We start from the raw sequence: 14,908 nt of genomic DNA, 5'->3' as shown, positions 1-14,908 counted from the left end.
GCTGTTTAATTTGTTTATGGATGGTGTTGTTAGGGAGGTGAATGCAAGAGTTTTCTAGAGAGGGACAGATATGCAGTTTGTTGTGGATGAGAGGGCTTGGGAAGTGAGTCAGTTATTGTTCGTTGATGATACAGCGCTTGTGGCTGATTTGAATGAGAAACTGCTGAAGCTGGTGACTGAGTTTGGTAAAGTGTGTGAAAGAAGAAAGCTGAGAGTAAATGTGAATAAGAGCAATGTTATTAGGTTCAGTAGGGTTGAGGAACAATTAAGTTGGGAGGTAAGTTTGAATGGAGAAAAACTGGAGGAAGTGAAGTGTTTTAGATATCTTGGAGTGGATTTAGTAGTGGATGGAACCATGGAAGGAGCAGCTGGAGGGATGTCTGATCACTATTTTGTTGAGGTGAAGATGAAGATTTGTAGTGGTTTTCAAAATGATTTAGATGTGGAAAAATAGGTTTCAGTTCTTGATTTTGAATGTTTCAGATTGCGTTTGGGTTACCAGGACCATACCTCATTGCAGGTCAGGGCATTGTAGTATTTAAATGTCCATATGAACTCCTTAAGTTGATAGAGATGCTCTGTGGAAGGTATTAAGAATATATGGTGTGGGAGGCAAGTTGTTAGAAGCAGTGAAAAGTTTTTATCGAGGATGTAAGGCATGTGTTCGTGTAGGAAGAGAGGAAAGTGATTGGTTCTCAGTGAATGTAGGTTTGCGGCAGGGGTGTGTGATGTCTCCATGGTTGTTTAATTTGTTTATGGATGGGGTTGTTAGGGAGGTGAATGCAAGAGTTTTGGAAAGAGGGGCAAGTATGAAGTCTGTTGGGGATGAGAGAGCTTGGGAAGTGAGTCAGTTGTTGTTCGCTGATGATACAGCGCTGGTGGCTGATTCATGTGAGAAACTGCAGAAGCTGGTGACTGAGTTTGGTAAAGTGTGTGAAAGAAGAAAGTTAAGAGTAAATGTGAATAAGAGCAAGGTTATTAGGTACAGTAGGGTTGAGGGTCAAGTCAATTGGGAGGTGAGTTTGAATGGAGAAAAACTGGAGGAAGTGAAGTGTTTTAGATATCTTGGAGTGGATCTGGCAGCGGATGGAACCATGGAAGCGGAAGTGGATCATAGGGTGGGGGAGGGGGCGAAAATTCTGGGAGCCTTGAAGAATGTGTGAAAGTCGAGAACATTATCTCGGAAAGCAAAAATGGGTATGTTTGAAGGAATAGTGGTTCCAACAATGTTGTATGGTTGCGAGGCGTGGACTATGGATAGAGTTGTGCGCAGGAGGATGGATGTGCTGGAAATGAGATGTTTGAGGACAATGTGTGGTGTGAGGTGGTTTGATCGAGTAAGTAACGTAAGGGTAAGAGAGATGTGTGGAAATAAAAAGAGTGTGGTTGAGAGAGCAGAAGAGGGTGTTTTGAAATGGTTTGGTCACATGGAGAGAATGAGTGAGGAAAGATTGACCAAGAGGATATATGTGTCGGAGGTGGAGGGAACGAGGAGATGAGGGAGACCAAATTGGAGGTGGAAAGATGGAGTGAAAAAGATTTTGTGTGATCGTGGCCTGAACATGCAGGAGGGTGAAAGGAGGGCAAAGAATAGAGTGAATTGGAGCGATGTGGTATACCGGGGTTGACGTGCTGTCAGTGGATTGAATCAAGGCATGTGTATGGGGGTGGGTTGGGCCATTTCTTTCGTCTGTTTCCTTGCGCTACCTCGCAAACGCGGGAGACAGCGACAAAGCAAAAAAAAAAAAAAAAAAATCACTAATACTGTGTCAGGTAAATATCTCTGCAAGTTCAATTTATACTCATTGTGCAGTTTTGATAAGGAGATTATGGACTGTGAGCTACAGTTATCCTTGTGGTACAGTATTGACTTGTGTTTGGTTGAATAATAACAAGCATGTATCAAGTTGGTTTAGTCATACATTATGGGTAAAATTACTGCATGGAACATCCTGTTTTATGACAGCAACTTGTCAGTGTGTTCTCATGAACGCTGTGAATTATTGAATGATTGAACTTTGTTAATAAATTTGGTATTGTATTTGTTTATTGTCAGTATGATTAGATTTTGCCTAGATTATTGATCTTTTGTAAATGTTACAGATCATTTGAACCTATCCTGCGGCTTCTAGATGTGTATCATACGCCTCAGTGTCAGCATTGGGCTGCGTGGGCTCTTGCCAATCTCACCCGAGTTTACCGTGAGTTACAGTGGTTTTATTGGTTTCTGTCTTTGGAAGATTTTGAAAAAAGGGAATAAGTAAATCCACAAATATTTGCATGCATTTGCTGTTAAATCATAGTAAGAGAGGGTAGGGTACCAAAGTTCTGGTTGGATTCATTGAAATTAACATCAGGAGCATAATGTGTAAATGAAATGATTATAAGATCATGGCTAGATGTAGACAGAACTGATGTAGAAAGTTACAATTGGTGAATGAGAGTTATGGAGGAAGGCTTTTAGGAAACTATGGTTTTATGAATAAGATATTTACTATGGATAATAAATGGAAAAAGGCATATGACTGGTGGATGTTGAAGTTAGGCATTGTCAAGAATGTATGTGTTGCAAAATTTCCTCAGAAAAGTACTACAAGAGTGAACATAACATTTAAAAAAAAAGGGATATTAGATATCAATTTGAAGTGAAAGCAAGGACTTCATGACCTTGGTAATTGATATATATATTCATAGATAGAATTGTGTGAGTGGCTATATTTGCACTGAGATATGGAATTCAGGAGTAATGGAAGAGATTGGAACTGTCGGATTGTCTTATAAAGAGGTGGTTTTCACAGTAAAAGAGAATTTACAAGCATTACTTGTATAGGTAAGAGCAAATCAGAGTTGAAACAGAAGTGATTGAAGGGTTTTACAGTTGAGAGATAATAAAATGTTATATTTTGTTTGTGCATATTTTTGTGAGACTTCATATAATTATTTATATTTAGTACAGATTATCAGTATGATTGTGTGACTAGTTAATGGTGTTATGTAATGGAAAATGCCTTTGCTGATACTCATTATATGTGGTTCACTTTATGCTAACATATTTCTCTCCAGTAAGGTGCTTGGTTCTGATGTAGTTAAGACTTGTATTTTATCTGAAACAAGAGTTGAAACTAAAGAGGTACACCTGTATAGGACTAGATTCAGGATTTTATTGTACTTAAATGTAAGTATCTCATAAAGCAGTGTAAAATAGTAAAAGCTAGTGTAATTTCAGAAAGTAATTGCATTGTGAATAGATAGGTACACTTCTTTGTTTGGGTAGGGTTGATTTATGTTTGTCATTGGATGTTCCCATTATTATTGCCCATTCAACTGCATAAATACCCAAAGTCTTTCTGAGAAGCACTTGTTTCCTTCAATTTCAACACATCACAGTTCTACTTAGTAGTGACTTTTGGGCATAACCATATCCTCCACTTAGTCTTGGAAACCCCACTTAATCAACATAAAGTCTGCATCCTTAAAGCATAGGTACTGTAATTGTTTTTCTTGTGAGCCACAATTTCATACCTACATGGGTTTTATTTGTCCAAGTGTGGAATATAGCTCACATGGTTCTTCTACCTTTCTGTTGGCAAGATTGGAATCAGAAGTCTTCGTTCTCATTAATTCTCATAGCATCACCCCTCATGAACCATCCATTTTTTACACCATGATGTTGCTGTTCTTTCTCTGTTCTACATATGTTACTTTGGTCACATTTCATTTGAGCTGTCTGTATGTTTATCTGTGCCAAGGCTTAGATCCAAGGCATACGTCTGGCTGCTGCTTCCCACAGTTTGTGTGTGTAGATTGGCCACGTTAGGATTAATCCTCATGATACATCCTTCCTTTGAACAGCAAAGGTGTGGAATTCTTTTCCTTCTTGCATCATTCTACCTTGTAATAAACTGTGTACAAACACCTACAGAGCTGTGATTGATTCCTGTATTCTTCTTCTCTTACATTTTTTCCTTTCACTTGAATTAGCCTTTGACTGGGTCATGTTTTAGCCCATGCCATGAAAGGAACTAAAAATGAAAAACAGAAATCAGAAATTAGTACTGAAGGAGATTGGCTGGCTTATGCTACTTTTCTATTCAACTTCTCATTTCACAGTCTTCTCTTATTTCAAACACAGGGATAACATTGGTGTTAAAAAAACATAAATTCATTTAGAAGTGTCTTGCTGTACACATTAATGATGATTGTTTGGTTAACTGTGTGGGAAGGACATTGAAAGTGGAAATATTGAGCTCTTAACCTGTTATCTGTTACCAAGTTCTCCCTCATCCCATTGTTATAAAGAGAAGGTTAGGTGCTATTTTTATATAATTTCTTCCAAATGAACAAAAAACAAGCTGAGAGTGATGGGGATGGCCTTCAGCCATGGCCTCCATGCTTCTTACATAATCTTAGTAAAATCATTCTGTGATTACTTATTTCTTTACGTTTTTCACGTTACTCGTCTTTACTTTCCTTAGTAACTTACACATGATTAGTGTTCATCCTCATTACTTGGTCATTCAACAGTCTATGTACTTTCCACAAGATCTTGTGTACGCATAACCTATTTGGTCAGTAGCCTTACTCTTATAATGGTGGTTGTAGAGGTACTAAGGAGAGGAGAATAATTTCTGAAGCCCTTCTGGCAATCGAAGAGACCTCTGTAGGCTACTAATGGAATGATAAGTCAGCTGGATATTTTAACTGATGTAGCAAATGTTGAATTGGCGTTTTTTTTATGGGAACCATCCTATGTAGGATTACCAGATGAAGAAGGGAGCCATTTGAGGGTTAAAGGTATGTGGCCATACTTTTGAAATTCCCCGTCATACAGTCTGTGATGATAGAATTAGATGTCATTTCCAGCATATTCTTAGGTGAGCTAGATAATGGCTGCTGTTGGAGACTGATTTATTACCTTTGATTTTGTTAAGGATATGGAGCTGTAATTAATCTGTGAAGAGGGCATATGCTTGATGTTTTTCCTTTGTATTTTTTGTAGTTTTGGATGGAATCAAAGAGATGTTTGAAAAGGCAATATTGACTTCATTACTGTGAGCCTAAAGTTGAGGATTCATGCAAGTCAGTTATGAAGCCTTATGATAGTGTTTGAAATTTGGTTTCAGCTATTGTAGTAAACTTTATTAAGTGTTTGAAATTTGGTTTCAGCTATTGTAGTAAACTTTATTCATGACCACAGAATACTTTGAACTGCATCTTAGTTTGCTTGAAAGAGCTCTGGAATTCAGGGGATGCAGATGGTTTTGAAATAATGAAGATATATATTTTCCAAGATAACTGTAAGTTAACTAATTTAGGTGCATTTTTACATTCTTCATTCATCTCATCTAATGTAGAACTGCAGTTTTTGATTGGGAGTTTTGACATAGACTGATAACCACTTGCATTTACATTTGGTGTATAATGGGGGTAAGGTGTGGAGAGTGTATACTTTGCTCCATAGGAGTGAGCAAGAGAGCCTCTCTTAGGAAACTTTAATTTCAAGCTGAATTGTTTTGTTCTTTACATTTTAAGGATAATCGTTTCACAGCACCACCCCATGAAGCCTCCTTTACCACCACAACTCACACCAAAACTTTCAAAATATGTATGGCATTCCTTCTACACTACTACACAAAGGTTACTTTTGTGCTACTTCATGTAGTATACTTTAACATTTCATAGCTCAAAAGTCATCGAAACTTAATTCCCCTGCCACCTCATTCCCTGTAACCTAACCTTCATCGTAGAGTATTTAAAGAGGCTAATTACAGGAAAGTGACCATGCCCTTGATGGGAGTTCCCAGAGAGTTAGGGCATCTGATAAGCTGATAGATAGATAGATAGATAAATAGATAGATTTAAGATTTCACTCTTTATTTTGCCAAGAATCTCTTTTCTTTCTTTTAAACTATTCGCCATTTCCCGCGTTAGCGAGGTAGCGTTGGGAACAGAGGACTGGGCCTTTTTTGGAATATCCTCACCTGGCCCCCTCTGTTCCTTCTTTTGGGAAAAAAAAAAAAAAAAAAAAAAAAAAAAAAAAAAAAAAAATATTTTCTCAGTGTACATGCAAAGCCTCGTATATTTGACCTGATAAGGTAGAAAAGAATCTATTTTGAAATTGTGTTCATTTTGTTTCTTGCAATTTTTTTTCAGCTGACAAATATTGCTCTTTAGTAGAGGAGGAAGGTGGCATTCGCATGCTGCAGGCACTTCTTGAGTCCCCACTACCTTACCATCGCATCAAGACTCTTGCTAGAATTGTTATTACTCAGTGCCAACATTACAAGGTATGTAGCTCTTGATATATATTGGTCTTGCTGTTAATAGTAGCTCTTTAAGAGTACATAATTCGAAGAATGAAATTAAGATTTGATATATTGTCACTGTTTTCTTGCTTCATGATATATGTTTTGAAAACAGCCCTTTGTTGTTTTACAGAATTACTTGCTTACTTTTTAGCTTGTACTAAAGAAATTAACTCGTAATTAGTAAATTTTCCTCATCAGTTTCTTTTTTTTTTTTTTTTTTTTGCTTTGTCGCTGTCTCCCGCGTTTGCGAGGTAGCGCAAGGAAACAGACGAAAGAAATGGCCCAACCCACCCCCATACACATGTATATACATACGTCCACACACGCAATATACATACCTACACAGCTTTCCATGGTTTACCCCTGACGCTTCACATGCCTTGATTCAATCCACTGACAGCACGTCAACCCCGGTATACCACATCGCTCCAATTCACTCTATTCCTTGCCCTCCTTTCACCCTCCTGCATGTTCAGGCCCCGATCACACAAAATCTTTTTCACTCCATCTTTCCACCTCCAATTTGGTCTCTCTCTTCTCCTCGTTCCCTCCACCTCCGACACATATATCCTCTTGGTCAATCTTTCCTCACTCATTCTCTCCATGTGACCAAACCATTTCAAAACACCCTCTTCTGCTCTCTCAACCACGCTCTTTTTATTTCCACACATCTCTCTTACCCTTACGTTACTTACTCGATCAAACCACCTCACACCACACATTGTCCTCAAACATCTCATTTCCAGCACATCCATCCTCCTGCGCACAACTCTATCCATAGTCCACGCCTCGCAACCATACAACATTGTTGGAACCACTATTCCTTCAAACATACCCATTTTTGCTTTCCGAGATAATGTTCTCGACTTCCACACATTCTTCAAGGCTCCCAGAATTTTCGCCCCCTCCCCCACCCTATGATCCACTTCCGCTTCCATGTTTCCATCCACTGCCAGATCCACTCCCAGATATCTAAAACACTTCACTTCCTCCAGTTTTTCTCCATTCAAACTCACCTCCCAATTGACTTGACCCTCAACCCTACTGTACCTAATAACCTTGCTCTTATTCACATTTACTCTTAACTTTCTTCTTTCACACACTTTACCAAACTCAGTCACCAGCTTCTGCAGTTTCTCACATGAATCAGCCACCAGCGCTGTATCATCAGCGAACAACAACTGACTCACTTCCCAAGCTCTCTCATCCCCAACAGACTTCATACTTGCCCCTCTTTCCAAAACTCTTGCATTCACCTCCCTAACAACCCCATCCATAAACAAATTAAACAACCATGGAGACATCACACACCCCTGCCGCAAACCTACATTCACTGTGAACCAATCACTTTCCTCTCTTCCTACACGTACACATGCCTTACATCCTCGATAAAAACTTTTCACTGCTTCTAACAACTTGCCTCCCACACCATATATTCTTAATACCTTCCACAGAGCATCTCTATCAACTCTATCATATGCCTTCTCCAGATCCATAAATGCTACATACAAATCCATTTGCTTTTCTAAGTATTTCTCACATACATTCTTCAAAGCAAACACCTGATCCACACATCCTCTACCACTTCTGAAACCACACTGCTCTTCCCCAATCTGATGCTCTGTACATGCCTTCACCCTCTCACTCAATACCCTCCCATATAATTTGCCAGGAATACTCAACAAACTTATACCTCTGTAATTTGAGCACTCACTCTTATCCCCTTTGCCTTTGTACAATGGCACTATGCACGCATTCCGCCAATCCTCCGGCACCTCACCATGAGTCATACATACATTAAATAACCTTACCAACCAGTCAACAATACAGTCACCCCCTTTTTTAATAAATTCCACTGCAATACCATCCAAACCTGCTGCCTTGCCGGCTTTCATCTTCCGCAAAGCTTTTACTACCTCTTCTCTGTTTACCAAATCATTTTCCCTAACCCTCGCACTTTGCACACCACCTCAACCAAAACACCCTATATCTGCCACTCTATCATCAAACACATTCAACAAACCTTCAAAATACTCACTCCATCTCCTTCTCACATCACCACTGCTTGTTATCACCTCCCCATTTGCACCCTTCACTGAAGTTCCCATTTGCTCCCTTGTCTTACGCACTTTATTTACCTCCTTCCAGAACATCTTTTTATTCTCCCTAAAATTTAATGATACTCTCTCACCCCAACTCTCATTTGCCCTTTTTTTCACCTCTTGCATATTTCTCTTGACCTCCTGTCTCTTTCTTTTATACGTCTCCCACTCAATTTCATTTTTTCCCTGCAAAAATCGTCCAAATGCCTCTCTCTTCTCTTTCACTAATACTCTTACTTCTTCATCCCACCACTCACTACCCTTTCTAATCAACCCACCTCCCACTCTTCTCATGCCACAAGCATCTTTTGCGCAATCCATCACTGATTCCCTAAATACATCCCATTCCTCCCCCACTCCCCTTACTTCCATTGTTCTCACCTTTTTCCATTCTGTACTCAGTCTCTCCTGGTACTTCCTCACACAAGTCTCCTTCCCAAGCTCGCTCACTCTCACCACCCTCTTCCCCCCAACATTCACTCTTCTTTTCTGAAAACCCATACAAATCTTCACCTTAGCCTCCACAAGATAATGATCAGACATCTCTCCAGTTGCACCTCTCAGCACATTAACATCCAAAAGTCTCTCTTTCGCACGCCTGTCAATTAACACGTAATCCAATAACGCTCTCTGGCCATCTCTCCTACTTACATAAGTATACTTATGTATATCTCGCTTTTTAAACCAGGTATTCCCAATCATCAGTCCTTTTTCCACACATAAATCTACGAGCTCTTCATCATTTCCATTTACAACACTGAACACCCCATGTATACCAATTATTCCCTCAACTGCCACATTACTCACCTTTGCATTCAAATCACCCAACACTATAACCCGGTCTCGTGCATCAAAACCACTAACACACTCTTAGGATAAGTAATATAATCTTGGAGTCAGGGAAGTGCTGCTAAAAGAGCTATGATTTTGGGCTTCGAGATGTTACTTGTAAGGAGTTTTGACTTTGTATATGGAAGGTAGTAGTTGGCAGGCAGCCACTGACCAGGGAGGTTTATGACCAGTGATACCCTCCTGGGTACTGGGAGGGTTAGTAATGGCTGCATATTGAGCTAGCAGTTCAATGGTTGTCATGTTGTACTCTTATGTCTCAGGTAGCTTCTTTCTGCCCCACCCACACAAGGACTGTTGGCAGTCTGTCCTCAAATATGCAGTCTGTCCTAGTCACACAACACTTGACCACACTTATCTCACAGAACTTGCTCTGTGTATTTCTAAATTTTTCCCATGGTGAGTACTATGCAGTATTCCTGCCTTTTGGCAAAATGGTTGGAGCAGTAGATAGGAGTAGTAAGTAGGAACAATAGACAGGAGCATGAGTTAGAAGTTAGTTGGTTGGAACATTATGTGGGAGCAGTATATAAAAGTAGTAAGTTGGAACATGTGGTTGGAGCCTTTGAAAACACTGCATTAGCTCAAACTCACACCTCACCTAACCTGTCTTTCAATTCTGCTAAACCTAATAACCTTGCTGTTGTTCACATTCACTCTCAGCTTCATCATTTTACACACTTCTATAAACTCAGTCACCAACATCTGCAGAATTACACTCAAATCTGCCACCACTGCTGTATCACCAGCAAGCAACAACTGACTCACTTTCCAGGCCCTTTCTTCCCCAACAGACTGCATACTTGCTCCTCTTTTCAAGACTTTTATTTACTTTCCTCAGCACCCCATGTATAAACAAATTAAAATACCATGGTAATCACACACATCTGCCACAGACCAGCCTTCACGTGTGGGATAGTGTGTGAAGGGAGAAAGTTTTAAGTGAATGTGAACACAAACAAGATTATTAGGTTAGCAGTGAAGACAACAGGTTATTTAGAATGTGTTTGAATGGTAAGAACTTGGAGGAAGTGGAGTATTTTAGATACCTGCGAATGGATGTAGCAGCAAGTAGAACTATGGAAGCCAAAGTAAGTCACATAATGGGTAAGGGGCTAAGGTTTTGGGCATATAAGGGAATGTGTAAAAAAAAAGTCACTGTTTTTAATGGCAGTGTTGTGTGTGTTTTGTGGTATAGTAGTCCCATTGATGCAGAATGGATGCAAGATGTAGGCCTTAGGCAAACATGTACAGCAGAGGGTGGAAGTATTTGAAATGAAATGCTTGAGGACAATATGTGGTGTGAGGAGAGTTGCTTGAATAAGAAATAATAGGATAATAGAGGGGTATATTTATAAGTGGAGCATGTATAACAGAACTAAAGATGTGCTGAAATGTTTTGTAGATATGGAGATATGAGAGAGAGGTTATGCAGTGTAATAAGTTAGGGGAAGAGGAAAAGTGGAAAAGCAAGGAGGAGGTAGAAGGATGGAATAAAAGATGCTTTGAAAGTTTAGGGCCTGAACATTTAGGAAGGTGTGATGTATGCACGGGATAGAGCAGATTGGAATGATTTGGTATACAGGAGCCGACATACTGCCATTGGGCTGAACTAGGGCATACAAAGTTGTGATCATTAGCTGGTGGGGGTTAGGGTGAAGATTTGTAGAGGTTTTTGAAAGTGAGGAAATGATGTGGGGTGTAAAGCTGGTGAATGATTTTGAGCAAATGAGGCCATGTCTTTGTTTGTATACTACTTAACATGCTGAAAATGACAAGCTTGTATGAAAAAAATATGCTATTCTGCCTGTTAGCAGGTTATATTTCATATATCCCACTCCAATTCATTTTATCGTATGCATGATCAGACTCTGATATTTCAAAGCTTCTTTCACTCCATCCTTCCACCTCCTCCTCAGTTCCCCCTTTTCTTTATTTCCTCCACTTCCAACGTGTATATCCTCATAATCATTCTCTCCTCACTTGGCCTCTCCAAATGTCCTAACTATCCCAGTGCACTTTCATCTGCTTCCTCATATATATTCGATTTTGATATTACCACACCTCTCTCTTACCCTTTTGTTTTCCTTTCAGTCAACCCTTCTCACACTACTTATTGTCCCAAGACATTTCACTTTCACCACATCCACTCTCTTCCTTACCTTTTATTACCTAGGGCTAATACTTCACATCCTTTCGGCATTACTTGAATTACTACACCATCAAACATTCCCATCTTTGCACTCACTGATTAAGTCCTCTCCTCAATGCACCCAGAACCTTATCCTTCACACCACTCTATAGCTCGGTGTTCTGCCGAGTCCACTCTCAGATATGTAAAGTTCATCCCACTTTCTCCAGATTCTCTCCCTTTAAACTCTTACTCCAACTAACCTGTCCATGCACCCAGAACCTTATCCTTCACACCACTCTATAGCTCGGTGTTCTGCCAAGTCCACTCTCAGATATGTAAAGTTCATCCCACTTTCTCCAGATTCTCTCCCTTTAAACTCTTACTCCAACTAACCTGTCTTTTTCTGTTTCTAAACTTGATAACTTTGTTTTTATTCACATATTTTCTCATCTTTCTTCTTTCTCACACTCTCCCAAACTCAGACATCATCCTCTGCAGTTTCTCACAGAAATATGCTACCAGTGCCATGTCATCAAGAAACATTGACTTACTCACCTCCGGGCTCTCTTGACTGACAGACTTACCCTCATTTTGTCATACTCACACTCATGCCTGACTGTCTTGATAAAAACTATTTGCTGCTTTTGACAGATTTTCTCCCATACTGTTATTCACAACACCTTCAACGGGCATCTCTTATCAGCCATATCATATGCTTTTTAGATCCATAAATGAGACATAGAAATCTCTGTTATTTAAAGTATTTCTCACATTCTTCAAAGCAAGCATCTTATCCACATATTTTCCACCACTTCTGAACCGACATTGATTCTACTCATGAAGTTCTGTCCTTGCCACTGTACCTCTCTCCCATACAGTTTAATAGTTATACTCAGCAAGCTTAAACTTGTACATTCATTTTTGTTCCCCTTGCCTTTGCATATATGATGCTGTACAGGCATTCTGCCAATCTTCAAGCACCTTTCTGTGATCCACACATACATTGAAAATCCTAATTAACCAATCAGCAACACTGCACTTTGGCCACCTTACCATGTTTCACCTTATGCAAGGCTTTCACCACTTCATCTCTTCACTGAACCACTTGCCATGACTGTCTTACTTTGTATACCCCCCAGCATAAACACCCCACATCTGCCACATTAGACACATTCAATGATGCTTCATAGTATTTTCTTTATCGGTTCTTCACCTCACATCAACCTGTTACCATGTTCCCAGTGCCTCCTTGACTGATATTCCTTCATACTTTTGTTTTTCTTACACTGTTAACCTCCTTCCTAAACATGATAGCTTATCCCAACTCTTATTTGCCTTTTTCAGCCACTTCACTCTCCTCTAAACTTTCTAATGCCTTTTTTGTACATCTTCCAGTCATTCACACCACTGCGAGTAACACCCATACCCGTCACTTTTCTCTTTCAGTAGAGACTTAACTACATCATCTAATCTTCCACTACCCATTCTTTCATACTCACCTCCACCTTCTGCATGCTACTCACTTCTCTCGAACATGTCAGCACTGCCCCCTTTAATACAACCCATTGTTCACCCATTCCCCTTATTTCATTTACTGTCAAATTTTGCCATTCTACACTCTGGTCTCCTGGTGTCTCCTGAGTTGACCATAACTTGGGCATACAGTTCCTTGTGGTATCCCAGTAACTATAGAAATAAATGTATAAATGCATTGGCATTCCTAGGTTTCACCTGCCATTGTGAAAATTTGCTTTAGACAAGGCTGTATATCATTGTCTGTCGAGTACAGCTTCATCAAGGACCTCTCTATCCCAAAGAAGCCCACCTGATCCTACCCCACACAGAATGCAGACTCTAAGCTGTAGGATCCCCATTAAGTAGGTTCTTGGGTAGCATAATTAACTGCAGATGCAGCTTATTAACGATCACATTTTTCTTACAGGAGCATGGCTCTCTGGAACACATGGATTTAGACTCAGACTCTTAATAGTTGATGAGCACCAAGTCTCTGCAGAAGATAAGTCTCCTGCAGAATGTTTGTGTGTGATATTTGTTGTCCTTCATCTGGTAGTCAGTTAGCATGTAAATGGTAGTAGATGTTCCTGGGAAAATTTGAAGGAAAATTAATATTGGAACTGCTCTGTGGGTGGGGATATCTTCTACACATTATATTATGGGGTTTCAGTTCCAAGATGTTAACTGGCATTTAGTGAAGACTTGTTAATGAAAATTTTAGTTATATGTTTTGAGCTTATGAAATATTTTTCATTGTTTGCTCTACATCAGGAGGATGTAGAGAATATATTTTGGCACATTACTGTCCTTGTCATAAAAATAATTTTTTTGATATACAGCATGAAACTGTTTTATCTCTTGCATTGTGTCTTTTTATATAGCAAATTGAAATATAATTACTGTAAATTGTACGGTAAACTCTCGCTAGTCTTTACTGTGTAAAAATTTCTAGAATTTTTATATGCACATAGCCATAAACAGGCTTTTCAAAACAATATAGGCCTTGATAGAGGCCTGGTTATTTTTAAATGACACACTTGTATGAATGCAAAATAGTAGTAAGACCCAAATAAATATTTAGTCCAGAAATTCACTTTAAAAGGTGTATTCCATGAAATTCATACTTTTTGTAGGTAAAAACAAACTGGTCATACTGTGTTGTAGAATGTCATCTATTTCTTTACTAAATTCAGCTTTATTTGAGATATTTACATCCTTACTCTTAACTCTACTACAGACAGCAAGAAGATAGCCTGGTGCTTCCATCATCCATTTATTATTTGACAGTGAAATGGAGAAACGAACAGTACTCATAAAAGATTTTATTGCTGTAAAATTTAACATAATTTATGTTTTTGAATGGTATTTATATAGTCAATGTCAAATGACACAAAGTTTTAACTTTCATGGTAAAGTGTTCTGTTATCAGCGAGTCCCAGATTAACGGGAGTTTACTAGGTTTTTCCTCTTGTAATTTACCATGAAATTTTCCCTCAGAACAGTAGAACAGTGAATTTTTATTTTTGAATAACCTTAATGCACCTAGTTAATTATATCTGCTCTTGGTTGTGTTAAGGACTTACTGAAAAAGGCTTTCATATTCATAGTATTCACAGTTACTCTCTCATTATTTTTGGAAATACTCATTTTGACCCAATAAAATGAAACTGAAGAACATTTGAAATAAGTTTTATCCCACTAATTGATGTAGAACTGGGTTAGATATGTACACTTATTCCTCCAAAGATTTAGTAATACATGGCTTATTTTTGATGCAGTTTCCAAGGAAACAGAATTTTTGGTGTGGTGGCGCTAGTAAGGACATTAATCGTTAAACCAGTTTGTCAGCATTTTGCCTGCATTTAACATCTTTTGATAATTGCAGGGAGAATCACTGCTACTGTGATTGTTGAACAGATATATACATCTCATATTGAAATATTTTTATATAACAGTGTATTCTCTTTGGTATCATTTTGCTTGTAAAGTTCAGCATAGGA

At 38.9% G+C, this 14,908-nt stretch overlaps 1 protein-coding gene across 7 annotated transcripts in view; it reads left to right on the top strand.

The window, feature by feature from the left end:
• LOC139765012 (protein zer-1 homolog) overlaps positions 1 to 14,585 on the top strand; it is a 64,334-nt gene extending 49,749 nt beyond the window's left edge. For all 7 annotated transcript variants that reach the window (XM_071692077.1, XM_071692075.1, XM_071692074.1 and 4 more), the window contains exons 11-13: positions 2,104 to 2,201; positions 6,154 to 6,287; positions 13,336 to 14,585. In XM_071692077.1, the coding sequence (XP_071548178.1) occupies positions 2,104 to 2,201; positions 6,154 to 6,287; positions 13,336 to 13,380 (277 nt within the window). In that variant the 3' untranslated portion in view covers positions 13,381 to 14,585. The remainder of the gene's footprint in view (positions 1 to 2,103; positions 2,202 to 6,153; positions 6,288 to 13,335) is intronic.
• The last annotated feature ends 323 nt before the right edge of the window (positions 14,586 to 14,908 follow it).

Source organism: Panulirus ornatus, chromosome 52, assembly GCF_036320965.1.
Source record: "Panulirus ornatus isolate Po-2019 chromosome 52, ASM3632096v1, whole genome shotgun sequence".
NCBI lineage: Eukaryota > Metazoa > Arthropoda > Malacostraca > Decapoda > Palinuridae > Panulirus > Panulirus ornatus.
Note: the sequence above shows the minus strand (reverse complement) of the source record. Positions and strands in the feature narration are given on the sequence as shown.